The sequence below is a fragment of the Terrapene carolina genome, unplaced genomic scaffold, assembly GCF_002925995.2.
Source record: "Terrapene carolina triunguis isolate 2854851 unplaced genomic scaffold, T_m_triunguis-2.0 Scaffold55, whole genome shotgun sequence".
In the NCBI taxonomy this organism is placed as follows: Eukaryota; Metazoa; Chordata; order Testudines; family Emydidae; genus Terrapene; species Terrapene triunguis.
Genome location: NW_020664406.1, coordinates 528,263 through 542,322, shown reverse-complemented (window position 1 = coordinate 542,322; position 14,060 = coordinate 528,263). Strand labels below are relative to the sequence as shown.

Here is a 14,060-nt window from a genome sequence, read left to right as displayed (position 1 = left end):
AAAGAGGGACAATTAAATCATATTTTAAAGATCTCTGTGAATTTGTTGCCTGAATCAAATATTGTTGCCAACTGAGACACATTGAATTTTAACATGTTGAGACACTGTTATAGCCCAACCATGTTATAACACAACGTGGCTTTGCTTATATGGATGAGACCAAACTAGGTTAAAATCATGTTAGAGAATGGAAATTCAGGGTGAAATTCATCCCAGTGGAGGAGGTCAACACAGATTCACAGTGGCTAAGATTAGGATAGGCCTGGATGGGGAATTAACCAATTCCATCCCAATTATAAAGGGGTTTCGACAACGCTGTCTCTTAGCCCCTTTTCTTTTTAACTTTTATATCAATGATGTTTTAGCATTAAAAGGGCATCAGTATTTGTGCCCCCACAATTATGAATCACTTTGTCTTATTCTATGCCGACAACATGGTTCTATCTCAAACACCATTGGGACTGAAGCGTTTTAAACTCATTTGGTTTATACTGTCAACGGGAGGGCCTCTTGATAGATTATTTGAAAACTAAAGTAACTGTCTTTAGTCAGAGACAGAGGTTTCATAAATGGAAGATCAATGAGCAGTGTAGTGAACAAGTTAGCTCTTTCTCCTATCTGGGTATCTGATTCACACAAAATTGTTTGTGGGATAAACATATTGCGGTAACAAAAGAAGGCCTCAAATTCAATGCAAGCTGTGTTACATATTTCCTGGACTCCTGGGGGCCACTTAATTGCACCAGTCTTTAAGAGTATTTTGAGACTTGGATTTTGTATGGCTCTTGGATTTTATATGGCACAGAATGGGGATGGAATGATCCCCACTGCCCCCGGGACTGGAAGTGATTCAGAACAAATTTCTCAGGAGGATTCTTGGTCTCCCAAATAATACCCCAGCTGCTCTTAGAGCTGAGACAGGTATGAACTCTATTCTGTCTGAAGTGCAATATAGGAAAATTAATTTTTGGCTTTGCATTCATAGCATGCACCCATAGCATTTGTCAAGGTTAGACTTAGCAGAACGGCTTAGTAGGACTTTTTCACGTAAATTTGCATTCTCTAGGTTTCTCGGAATTGGAAATAATTAGATTTAAGTTTTAAAATGTGAAATCCATAATCTGGTCGAGAACAGAAGATATTAATAAGCAAATATATATGGTAGTGATTTCTATTTCAAATAGGTCACCTTGGTTCCTCCATGTTAAAAAGACTCCTGGGTATGCCAGATATTGAGAGAGTTTGTGTAATAACTTGCTAATGAGGGCCATGAGAGTTCTCCATTTTCAATCAATGAAGACCGCGTACTTAGAAAGCCGATATACTGGCACCGAGAAATGTAACCACCTCTGTCCATGACGCTTTGGGCATTATTTATTACATTATAACCTGTATTGCCACTTGAGGTCAAAATGGCTCTCCGTGTTTTTGTCCCAGATGCCTTTTTTTATGCCCTCTCAGATTAGGAACTGTTAAGAACTGACAATGTACTGTGATCCGAGCAGTTGCTCTATTTGCATGAGCAGCTACTAAAATAAGGAAAAGGCAAGTGATATGGTGATCATATATGGTTTAATGGTGTATGTCCTTTTTAATTTTTATTTATAAGTATTTTAACGTTTTATAATTTTAGATTTTCAGTTTCATTGTAATACTTTGGGGATTTTTGTTAGCCCTAGGTGAATAAATTCATCACGGATAAATCGCTATTAATAAACGTTGTGTCCCCTAGACTTCCTGTAGCTCCCTAGTAGGCCAAATTCAGAAGTGATGTATAACATGTATGGGTGAGTATAAGTTACATGTTGGTAAGGAGGTGCATGCATGTTGTGGGAGACTTATACCAAACCAGACTCTATCTAACTTCCTTAGGCCCAATCTTCTCTAGAACACTGGTTTGTCCTTACAGATGTTAGCAGTGTTGGGGGACCTTGTGCAGACTGGTCACCAGCTGTTGCTTTAACCACCATGTTAACCCAACCTGCTCAGAGCAAGTCTGACTCATCTCTAAATTTGGCCTCAGAGCTTTAATGGGGTTCTGTAACATGGTTATGAGCACTTGGTTTGGTTCCATCCATGTAAACAAGACCAAATATTAAGATTAGTTATCCAGTTACATATGCACTATTGATGGGGACTTAATCATTTGGTGTCTCTGCAGTTAGCTTCTCTTATCCTCTCTGCAGGATGCTCCAAAGTTGTTGTTTTTTCATTTGCTGTTAGCTCAGACTTGTCATGTCACATGAGCTAATGACAAGTGACATATATCAAGCAACAGAGCTTTCCTTACAAGGGGCTCATTAAATAACTGCAAGTAACGACAGGGGAGACTGTTTCAGTAGTTCATCTTCACAGGACATATGTCCACAGAACAAAAGACATGGGCTGCTGCAGATCCTACTCAGATTTACTCAGCAGCAGGCACCGTGAATAGAGGATTTGATTCAAAGCACCTGAAGTCAGTACAAAAACTTCAGTTGACTTCAATGGGCTTTGGATCAGGCCCACAAAACACTTCTGTGAAAGTCTGTGTCACTGCTTTTCTTCTGTAGCTGCTGGCTGACATCTAAAAGTAAGGAAGAGAGGGAAAGATGCACACAAAAAATTAAAAGGTTAAAGGAAAACGCAGGAAGAGGGAAAGCGCAGGAAGAGAAAACACAGATGAGATAGGAACAAAGGTGTGATATTTGCCATAAAGCAGTTTGATGTGCTGTTCTGGTATTTCTATTTTTTTCCCTCAAGTTGTGTTTGTTGAGGTTTGTCTAAAATTAATAACTTGTAAATAAATTAATGAATAAAATAACCAAGTGAGCAAAGCCAGTATTTTCTCTCTACTTTCCATCCCATATACTTTTGGCAGAGACAGATAATGAACATTTCAGGATCAGCTTGTAGGTGGGCCACCACATTTTAAAGATGGGCTACTAAAATTTGATTTTTGACAGCCCACTGGACTACTAGGTTATTAATCCTTGATAAACTCCAGCCTATATAGCAGGAGCCGCACTCTATGGCCCAAATCACAAGTGTTCTGTGTTTAAATTCTAACAGTACCTTAATGTGAAAGTCATCGTCTACAAGGATGTTTTCTGGTTTCAAGTCTTTGTGTACCAAACTCTGCTCATTTAAATAAAGCATTCCTTCAATGATCTCCAAGATGAACCGCCCTTTCACAGACAAGGGAATAGTGGACTAAAATAAAGAACAGGAAATACAAATTATCAAAACTATTGCATAGTACATCATAAAATGAAACAAATGGCCTTTAAAAGGCTCCCCCTCTCAGCCTTCCACAGTATCTTTGCTCAAAGTGGGAATTAAAAATCACTGAAGTCCTTCTTGGACCTAGATTCCACTCAATTGCACCAGAGTAAATCTGGAGTAACTCCATATTTACACTGGTGGAACTGAGATCAGACACAGGCCCTCTATGATTACTCCTCAGCGGGTCTCAACAGATGCATCCGCACAACTCTCATAGATTTCAGTGGGAAATGAACGCATGTACCTGAGGGCAGAATTTGGCCCAATGATTAAAAGACTCGAATGAGTCTGTCAAAGGCTACTGCTACGTTAGATCCAAGATCTAACTCACTGGGGTTAAAGGCTGCCCTACTTACACACAGTGTAAATTAAAGGGGATATACAGCAGGGGGTCTGAGAGTGGTTGTGGGAAAGACTATTTTACCGAGCAGCATGGTACCAGAGCAACATTTCGGGTATTCTGCTGCCAGTACTCAAGCCCACTACTAGTAACAACTAGGACTTTGTGCACCACTATATGGATAAGCCAGAGGGATAGTAGGCCTTTGGATGCACAGAATGGCAGATTCATTAGCCATTCCCAGGCACCTTTCCAACCCCCTCCACCTGCCATGGAGAAAGACATCCTAGAGTGCACAGGGTGTAAATAACCTTTCAATCTCCTGTCCCTTCTGCTGGTTTTAGAATCTGCTGTACCTGTAGAGGCAGAGGCTGCATTTGGCCCTACAGCAGGGAAAAGGGGATCAGAAATTGAAGATTCTATGCATAGTTATTTCCTTTGGCAACAAAAACCACATCCTGTCCTTTTCACAGTTCTTATCAACCCTGATTGGAAAGTTTGCTTTCACTTCCCCTTATGAATAAGGTATAAACAACATTTCACCCATAACCTTCCTAAACCAAAGCTTACACGAAGCAAATCACTGATTATTTTTTTCTGCCAAATAAAAGCATAAAGTAAAATCTCTAAAAAGACCAGAAAAACCACTAAGTGATTTTTAAGATATACAGCAGTATCAGCTTCCTGCAATAATAACTGATGAATGCATGTAGGAGAGATTATTTACTTCACTACTCACTGTTTTTAGTACTTTCATCAAGTTTCCCTTGTGCACATACTCCATCACCAGAGAGTAGTTCCCATCTTCCAGAATGATGCCTAGTAATTTCACCACCCGATCATGACTTAGTTTGCGCATAATTTTGCCTTCTTCAAGAAGGGAAGCATTATATCTGTGAAATGGAAACTACAGGATTACATTGTGTACAGGTATCAGACTGGTAAGAGCATAGTAAGGCATAAATATCCTGTTGACTCATAGTGAAAGTGATGGCCAGAAAAGTAAGTCCATCTTCATGACTTCTTTAAGGTGGGCCAGGTCTTCAGCTGGTTTAAATCCACTGAATTCTGTTTATACTATCTGAGCCTCTAGCCTAGTAACTTTTATATCTGTTCCCAACTTAACTAGTCTGTTCACATACTCTTAATTTAGGGCCTGATTTTTAGTAAGTGTGCAGGTATACATGCTTTGTGTATGCAGTGCTGGATGGGTGTATGCAGGTCCCTGACTTGCATGTATCTAGCCTGCTTACAAACTTGATGAAAATTAGGCCTTCAATAACTTTTTTTTCTGAATTTTGGAAAATGGTTTACATTATATTTGAGGACATGGCTATTAATTGGCTTAAATTATTACAGACACAGTAAGATACCAAACACAGACTACTTCTCTATAGCTGCCTTCTCTATAGCTAAAAATATAATAATGTAGTTAGAATTTCAAAGCAAGTTAATCTTTTAAAATTGCATTTTCCAAAGTGCTCTATGCACTCTCCTGTGGGGATAAAGAACTAGCCAGGGGAAGGGGAGACACAGATAGACCTCACAATTGTTCTATAGAATCTCTACTTTCATTTAAAAAAACATTAGCCTCTAGCTGTTGTGGGTTTGAATGAAACTTTCAAATCATGACCCAAGTGTAACTGATGCAGTTATATCTGCCGGAGTTTGCAGACAGTCTGAAACAATAAATCTGAAAGGTATGAACATCTCAGTGGGCACTAACTCAGATGCCAATGAATATACTTTGTAAGTCATTGCTTAATATAAAAAATTAAGAAGGCAGTTAGAAATACAATCTAACTTCATAACATTATAAAATCGGGGTAGGCTTTTAGCAATAGATGGTGGAGCTGACGAAGGCACAATTAGTTTCATATTCCCACAGGGGGCTCAGTTTTCAAAAGTTTGTGAAACACTGTCCTATTGGTTGAAGGATCCATAAGTGAGATGCCTAAAACACACAGGGAAAGAGGGAGTCACAGAGAAAGAGAAAGAGAAGGGCTTTGGATAGTTAGTGCAGGAACTTGAATGGAGGGACGTAGGGCTTGGTCACCAACTTGTGTCAGTATAACTATGTCGTGCCACACCCCTGAGTGACACAATTACTGTACACTGACCTAAACCCCAATGTAGACAGTGCTATGCCAACAGGAGGGCTTCTCCTGTCGACCTAGCTACCGTGCCTCAGGGAGGTGGAGTACCTATGCTGATGGGAATAAGCGCTACAACAGTGCAGCTCCACCAGGGCCGCTGCAGTGCTGTAAGTGTAGACAAGGCCTAGGACTCTTTAGTAAAGTGCTAGTATTCCGGGACTGACTTAAAAGCTAATTTCAGACAGGATTTATTACAGAGGGATCATCCAACCATGGCTGTGGACAGTGTTTAATTTGTAATGAAAGAGCTGCACAAATTAAGCAGTAGTTGGGTGGCTGGAGAGCGGCGGTGGCTGCTGGCTGGCCTCCCAGCTCTGAAGGCAGCACTGCCGCAGCAGCAGCACAGAAGTAAGGGTGGCATGGTATGGATATTGCCACCCTTACTTCTGCGCTGCTGCTGGTGCCAGCACAGCCTTCAAAGCTGGGTGGCCAGAGAGCAGTGGCTTCTGCCTGGGAACCCAGAGGTGCCAGCGCTATGAACTGCCATGCCTAGAGGTGCCAGGACTTAGCCCCAGCAAGCCCAGGCACAAATTAAGCACTGGCTGTGGATACTGGATGTTCATAACCTCGTTATTATGGATTAATGGCTTGCAACACTGATTGTCGAAAGCCACATTCTGCTTGGTCAGCTGGTGATCTGCATCATCACTCAAGAGCGCACAGCTAGGAGCTTATCGAGGATTGTTTTAAAAAAAAAAAACCCCGTAAGCATTGTGTAAAATGGGGAATAGTCAAGTTAGTGAGAAGAAAAAGAATTGTGGCCATAGTGCAAGAGGAAGTAGCAGCTTCCCTGTAGTATGTTGTGTGCTAGCACTCTCCCAGGCTGTGATTCAAAGGGAAACTGCCCCTTCCCAGTCTTGAGTGTCACTCTACAGCAATACAGAAGAGGCTGGGCTGCTTTCAGCTGCTCTAGGCTCAATTAGGAGCTTTTTTAAGGCTTCTGATCAACATTTTAAGTAAAAATAAACTTAAGGATTTGAGATAGAGGAGGAAAGAAAAACAGTAAAGGCAGCCAGAAGGTAGGGGAGAAAAGCGTTGCGGGCAGCAGTCTGTGGACTATCAGAGTCTCTTCATTCACTTCCCGCTCTTAAAACTAAACTGGGAACTGTTCCATAGTCTCAGTTCAGTTTTTATACCGAATTAGAAGAATGTGGGTATTTGTGTCCTTCTAGTGGTTGGTCCACATAAGAGGTTTACAACTCTACTACTGCTCCCAGCTAATGGACTTAGAGCCTGACCCAAAGTTAATGGAGTCTTTGCATTAAATGCAGAGGACTTGACTTCAAGCTGTTAGTCCTGCAGTTCAAAGGACAGAGGCTCCCGCTCGTCATGGTGTAGTGCTGGGGTTCAAACCTGGCTGTTGGCCCGGGCAGCATTAGTTAAAATAACAGAAATTGTTTTCCTGCTACTCCTAACTGGACATTTCCAGTTAAGTGCCTGATTGTGTTTTTCATTTACATGCTTAAAAAAAAGTGCCACCCAGTTGAGTTTTTGCTTTCATTTAGGCACACAAGAATTTATTTGCTTTTAAGGACCCCATGTGGAAATAGTTAAATTCCCAGGTAATGGAGAACTTCATTATAAAGATGAGGCAATGCTTTAGAAAGGTCAGCTTTGGAGAAAAAATAAAAACCTTAGCGGAAAGTTCTACTGGTGCCTGCAATATCCACATACAACATCTTTCTTCCAAAGATTTTAAATGCTATATAGTCTCTCTCTTCATCTGTAGCAAATTGCTTCACAAAGGAGATCAGTATCATCATCCCCATTTTACAAATGGGGAAACTGAGGCACTGAGCAGGGAAATGATTCACCCACAGTCACACAGGATAGCTGTGGCAAAGCAGGGACTTGAATCCAAGTCCAAGTTCAGTGCTCTATCTATTAGGCAACACTGCCTCCCTTTAAAATAAAGTAAAAATGCTTTACAACAATCAACGAGGCAAGAAGTGCAATGCAGGGATCACAGCAACTGCCACTGGGGTGGAACACAGCAATGCTGCACATAGAGATAGTACATAATAGTTCAGGACAGCTAGTGAAAATGAATTCTCTGCACAGTCCATGTAATATTTCACTAATGAAATGCAATTTGCTAATAACAGATTCCACCCACATAATCACCATAAATCACTCTTAGTCCTAATGTAGAACACATTCTCCATCATCTGCAGTTTGGCGAGTTCACTATACAGCTATGTGCTGCACACGTTATATCCATCCTGAAAATATTCTCTGCACCGAATTGCCATTTCTCCTAAGATCTCTTTACACTACTTCGGCAGCGTAAAATGGCCTCAAAATGGGTGTACAGGTAAGGCCCCTTTACACTGTCACAGTGATGTAAAGGGGCCTTAGCGTAAATGAGAATCAAGCCCCCTCTCTCCAACTTACTCTGTGCGCTGGGGTCCCGTATACACTGTTTTTAATACCACAAGCCCATATTTCTTGTGATAACATAAAGAAACCATTCCAAATCCTCCAGCATCTAGTTCTTCCTTCTGCAGCAAGTCCTGCGTGTTCATGTGAATATCTTCCAGCGACATCTTTGTAGCCTCCAAGAGTTTAGGGTTTACAAAAATACAATACTCCTGGATCTGTTACATGAAGAGAGAAGACAAAGAAAGTGTCATCATCCAACATTCATGTCACAGTAAATGAAGATCTAGTTATGCAGGTAAGCCCAGATCCTCAAAGGTACAGCATTTCGATGCCTAACTTCCCCTGAAATAAATGGGAGTTAAGTGCCTAAATACCTTTGAGGATCTCGGCCCTGGGGCACTGTGTACCTCAAAGAAACACCCTGGAACCCCCGTATTTACCATTGTCATATAATTATATGTTTTGTACAAAGTATGCCTGTGAGGTATCATTTTAAAAGCCTTGATCTGTTGGACATTAATATCCTGTTGGATTGTATGTGCTATCATTGTATGGGAAGTTATGAATTTTTGCTGTGTGTGTCATACCGAAATACGTTGTGAGGCTGGGAACACCCACAACCGGCCTTTCAGATACAACAATGGAGTAGCCAGACATGCTGATGGTCCATTAAAGACAATCCACTATCCCAGGAACTGTACACAATGGAGACTTCTCAGAAGTAGCACTTAAGACAATGCAGAATGCTTGACTAATGGAGGCGGACACCCATGTCACAAGCAAGCTGGAAGAAACTATAAAGAGGGGAAGTGACATCATGACTCGGTCTCACCCTTCCACAACTCAACACCTGGAAACATGTCAGGTGGACAAAAACTTTGAAAAAGGGGATGGGGGCCCCAGGAGGAGAGTTCCAGCCTGTGTATTGAAGATCTGTGACCTGTTTGTACCATCTATCAGGGTGAGATACTGCTTGATTCAAATCCTGTTTACTTTATAGAACTGATTGCAAATCTCCTTTTATTTCTTAGGTAAGCAACTTTGATCTCTACACTTACTACTTATAATCATTTAAAATCTCTCTTTCTGTAGTTAATAAATCTGTTTTATATTTTACCTAAAACAGTGTGTTTTGATTGAAGTGCTTGGGAAATCTCAGCTCAGTTTACAAAGACTAGTTTGTGTCCTCTCCATATTGAGGGAGGAGCGGACTGGGTAATGAATTTACACTAGTCAGGCTTCTGACTAGGGCAAGACGGTACAGTTTTGGGGTGCCAAGCTGGGGGGATTTGGCTGGAGCCTCTCTATTGTTATATTCATGAGTGGCTGAGAGAAGCATTCATGTAACTCAGTTGGGTGTGTACCTGCCTGTGGATGTCTGTATAAGAACAGTACCTGTCAGAAGTTTGTAGCTTGTCAAAGCATCACATTGTGAGAGGGATACCCCAAGTTGGTGGGACAAGAGGGCTCAGCGGTCCCACAGTTCAGGCTGCACCCTGGGAACCCTGTCACAGGAACATAGTATCTTGTTTATTTATCAGCATCACAAAATGATAGGTAAGTGGGCCCAACTCAGAGCTGATTCAGGTTGCCTGGTGTCCGGTTTTCAATCGGAACACCTGGTCAAAAAGGGACCCTCCCAGCCCAGTGAAAATGAGCGAGTCGCTGGGGGGGGGGGGGGGGGGAGGGAAGGAGAGCGAGCGATGGAGGGTGGAGTGAGCAGGGTGGGCCCTTGAAGGAGTGGGGAAAGGGTGTTTGGTTTTGTCTGATTAGAAAGTTGGCAACCAAGTAGCATCTCATAGAATCAGGTCCAAAAAATCACAAGTGGTAGTTTATGGTGAGTTACTAGCACTCTAACATTTAGATCATAATAGTATTTTGTTCTTCTACTGGAGGATCTCAATGCACTGTACAAACATTGATTAATTAGTTCTCAGCTTGTAATGTACAGCAGTTTAGTATTATTACCCCTATTTATAGAGGAGAATATTGAAGAGCAGAGAAGTTAAGGACCAGATTTTCAAAGGTATTTAGGCACCTAAAGATACAGATAGAAACAGTGGGATTTTCAAAAATGCCTAGTGCCTAATCAATGGGACTACTTGTGGAATAAGGTACTACTCAGTGTGAGTAAAGGTGGCAGAATTGCACTGTTTCTTATTGCTCCTTCACACCCCACAGATCACCAGTCTCAGGGCCTCAGGATCCTGCCTTAACACACTCATGAATTATGAACTAACATTCTGTAAACAGTGCAAACCCTCAACAGAGATTGTGGTTTGTTAAGCACAGAAGAAAGTTTCCCTTCTCACAGTATAACAAGGTGTGCTGGCTCTCTAAGACATGCTAAGAGTCAGCCCTACCCCAGTTTCAATCTAGAATGGCTGGAAATCTGAGAAATGTAGTCTCAGGTTGATAGGAGTTAGAGGCGGTCAGAGGAAGGCTGTCAGAGGGTGCTAGGGAATATAAGTAGCCCCTTTCCCTGAGAACAAAGGGAGAGTACGACAGGAGCAAGACTTCTTGTGAGGATCCCTGCATACACCATAAAGAAAGTCACAGAGTTGTTAGTCTCTTTAGTCTAACAATCTGAGAAAAGCCTGAAAAAGCCAGTTAAGAGCTGATGAAAAGGCCTGAAAAGGCAACTGAGTAAAAGTGTACCTTATGACCTCATTTTCACTATGGGAAAAAAAAAAAAGGTGCATGCTCTTATTTGCGCTAGCTAACTTGAGTTAACTAAGAAGAGGTAAAATCCTAGTGAAGACAAGGCAGTTTACAATTTTCACATTAAACTTTAACTCGACCTGCTAACTTGTGTGGAAACTACAAACTGTCTTGTCCTCACTAGGATTTTACCTTGTATTTAACTAACTTGAGTTAGGAACACACCTATTTTTCTTTTTTGTAATGAAGACAAGATTTAAGAGACACCTGGGTTTGTGCTAGGTTGCTTTCTTCTCCCTCAAACCCTGGCCAGGGGCTTAATTAATAGGTTTGGATGATTACAATAGCCCAAGTACACAGATCTGGGAACAGGGTATTGTTGTCAAGGGTTGGCTGCTAGCAGCTGCAGCAGATTAGCCCTTTAAGGCAGCAGGAAACTAACTGCATTAAGGAGTGGAAGAAGTGAGTGGGTGTCTAGAACGTGGCTAAACAAACTGTGAATGCTGACAATGCTGGCCTGTGGTTGTCTGGCCTTTAAACTAGGGGAAAGAGAAGAAGGGCGAGTGTGTTGCTACACCTAGTGCCTGCTCTTCTGTCAAAGGACTTATGCTTGAACTCATCATTCCCTGAGGGCCCACCAGCGGGGTGCTGCTGGATTGACATGGAATCCTGAGGGAGAGCCTATGGCCCAAGAAGAGAAGATAGAACGTATCTACATCAGATTCTTCTCTTATCACTTATCACTACTTTGAAGGAATATAGTTCCAGTTAGTTGGAGAGCTATCCTACAAGCAAGGAAACTTGGGCAATGGCTGCATTCACATGGACGGAAGGTAAGCCCCTGCCATACGTGGCCATCAGTTTTGGTATATGGGCCAGGCTATATGGCAGTGGTTCTCAAACTTCTGTACCGGTGACCCCTTTCACATAGCAATCCTCTGCGTGCTGCCCCTCCCCCCAAATATATAAAAAAGTGTTTTTAATTTATAACACCATAATAAATGCTCAAGGCAAAGCGGGGTTTGGGGTGGAGGCTGACAGCTCATGATCCCCTATGTAATAACCTTGTCACCCCCAAGGGGTCCTGACCCCCAGTTTGAGAACCCCTGCTATATGGTATGCATGTCATTGATCTCATAAGGGAGCTGTGAGGCTTAACTACACTTGTAAAAACACTTTAAGATCCTTAAATAAAAGGTCCTGCTATATGAAGACAAAGTATTTGTATTGTATATTTCTGACACCTAAAACTATCAAATGATCCATCTTTTCATACTCTAGCTCAGGGGTAGGCAACCTAAGGCAAATAAAAAGAATCCAATATTAACTTTCTAAAATCATTTCTTTTGGGGGGCAGGGAGCGGGAGGCTAGCCCTGACTCATGCCTTTTGAACATTTAATGTTGGCAATATTGTGTCTCAGTTCCCCATGTATGAAATGGAGTGAACATTGCTGCCCTACCACATTCAGGTGTTGGAAGGCAAACTTTTGGAAGTCAGATGTAATATCATTTTAAAGTTTTACTTCAAAGAATGCAATGGGAGGAAAATAGCAAAGTGTGTAGCTTAGAAAAACAACATCACCACCCCGAGAAAACTGGAATCCTTTCACTGAAATGAAAGAAATGCCATGTAACGTGACTAAATGCAGTTTAAAATCTATGAACCCATAACATTAAGATCCTAACTCAGTGACAATATATGGGTAGACCTAAAAATACAGTTTTAAACACAAACACTATTCACGGTCTTGTATTACCAAGAAATGAATTCATGCCCTCAGGGTCCTCTTTTTTTTTTTTTCCTTCTTCTTCTTCTTCTTCAGCAGAACAATTAATACTTAACGTGGTGCAGGGAATGCAGTTCCCTGTGCCATTTCATAGCCTGACTTTCAAAATGCATGTACACAACTGCACACCTACTGTAACTTACCTCTCTAAATCAGGCATTTGCACATGCAATTGGTCAAGAATATATCTAACTAGTCATTTCTCATCTACATAACCAGTATGCACATGCAAGAACTGCATGTACATTTTTGAAAATCAGGCCTTTAAAACTACACCAATTCTGTTGAAATTTGGAATTACTGTTCTATTAAGTAATGTAAAACTTCCTGAGTGAAGACAGGTTTCAGAGTGGTAGCCGCGTTGGTCTGTATCAGCAAAAAGAACGAGGAGTACTTGTCTCTAAGGTGTACTCACAAGTACTCCTTGTTCTTTTTGAGTGAAGACAGTTTTTACCCCAAATTGCTTACAATCGAAGGCCCTGATCCTGTCCCAAATCACTTATGAATGTAAGTAATTGCAAGTCAGCAAATAGTCACTTTGATAAAATAGAACACTGGGCATATATTTTCTAATATGTAACTGTTTCAATATTAACAATCCTAAATGTTGAAACAGGACTTGTATGAAATTGTAAGAGTGAAATACACATTGGTTGAGGGCCAACACCAACTAGGGACCAAATTCTGCAAAGTGCTGAGGACTTCTTGCAATGGGAGTCCAGGGTACTCAGTGTCTCGTGGAAGATACTTAGCACCTTTTGGGATTATACGCACATGCTCCGATTCTAAAAGGTGTGTGGACACCTAATTCCCATTGATTTCAATAGGAGTTAGACACCTAAATGTCTTTTTGAGGATGTGGATTTAAATTAGACTTTTGCCTCTTTTGCCAGCATCTAGATGTGAATGAATTTCAGCCCAAGGAAGCAAAATTCCATGAGAAACAAATGAGTTACATTAAAAGCCCCAATGCTACAACACTTCATAAGGTGGACATGCAAGTTATACATTTAGGTGTCGCTGCACAAGGAGTAACGCTGCATAACTGTAAGATTATTTTTCTGTAAACCCAGTTCCTTGTTTTACAACTCAGTATAGTTGTTCTCCTCTCGCAGTCTGAACTTTACTTCTTATCTCCTCCCCACCTCAGATGACATGCACAATATCCTCCTCGGAGGGATTCTCACTGGTGCTATGGTCAGTGGTGAGTGATCTCTTTTTACTAGTTTCAGAGTAGCAGCCGTGTTAGTCTGTATCCGCAAAAAGAACAGGAGTACTTGTGGCACCTTAGAGACGAACAAATTTATTAGAGCATAAGCTTTCGTGGGCTACAGCCCACTTCTTCAGCTGCATATAGAGTGAAACATTTTTTATATATATATATATACACACACACACACACACACACACACACACACACACACACACATACAGAGAGCATGAACAGGTGGGAGTTGTCTTACCAACTC

General features: G+C 41.4%; 1 protein-coding gene across 2 annotated transcripts in view; it reads right to left on the bottom strand.

Moving 5' to 3' along the window:
* LOC112107508 (receptor-interacting serine/threonine-protein kinase 1) overlaps positions 1-14,060 on the bottom strand; it is a 39,074-nt gene that overhangs the window by 21,544 nt on the left and 3,470 nt on the right. Inside the window, exons 2-5 of one of the 2 annotated variants that reach the window (XM_026658739.1) lie at positions 9,538-9,647; positions 8,155-8,357; positions 4,344-4,497; positions 3,055-3,192 (exon numbers count right to left, since the gene is read on the bottom strand). In XM_026658739.1, the coding sequence (XP_026514524.1) occupies positions 3,055-3,192; positions 4,344-4,497; positions 8,155-8,306 (444 nt within the window). In that variant the 5' untranslated portion in view covers positions 8,307-8,357; positions 9,538-9,647. The remainder of the gene's footprint in view (positions 1-3,054; positions 3,193-4,343; positions 4,498-8,154; positions 8,358-9,537; positions 9,648-14,060) is intronic. The other variant, XM_026658737.1, reaches the window with a different exon arrangement.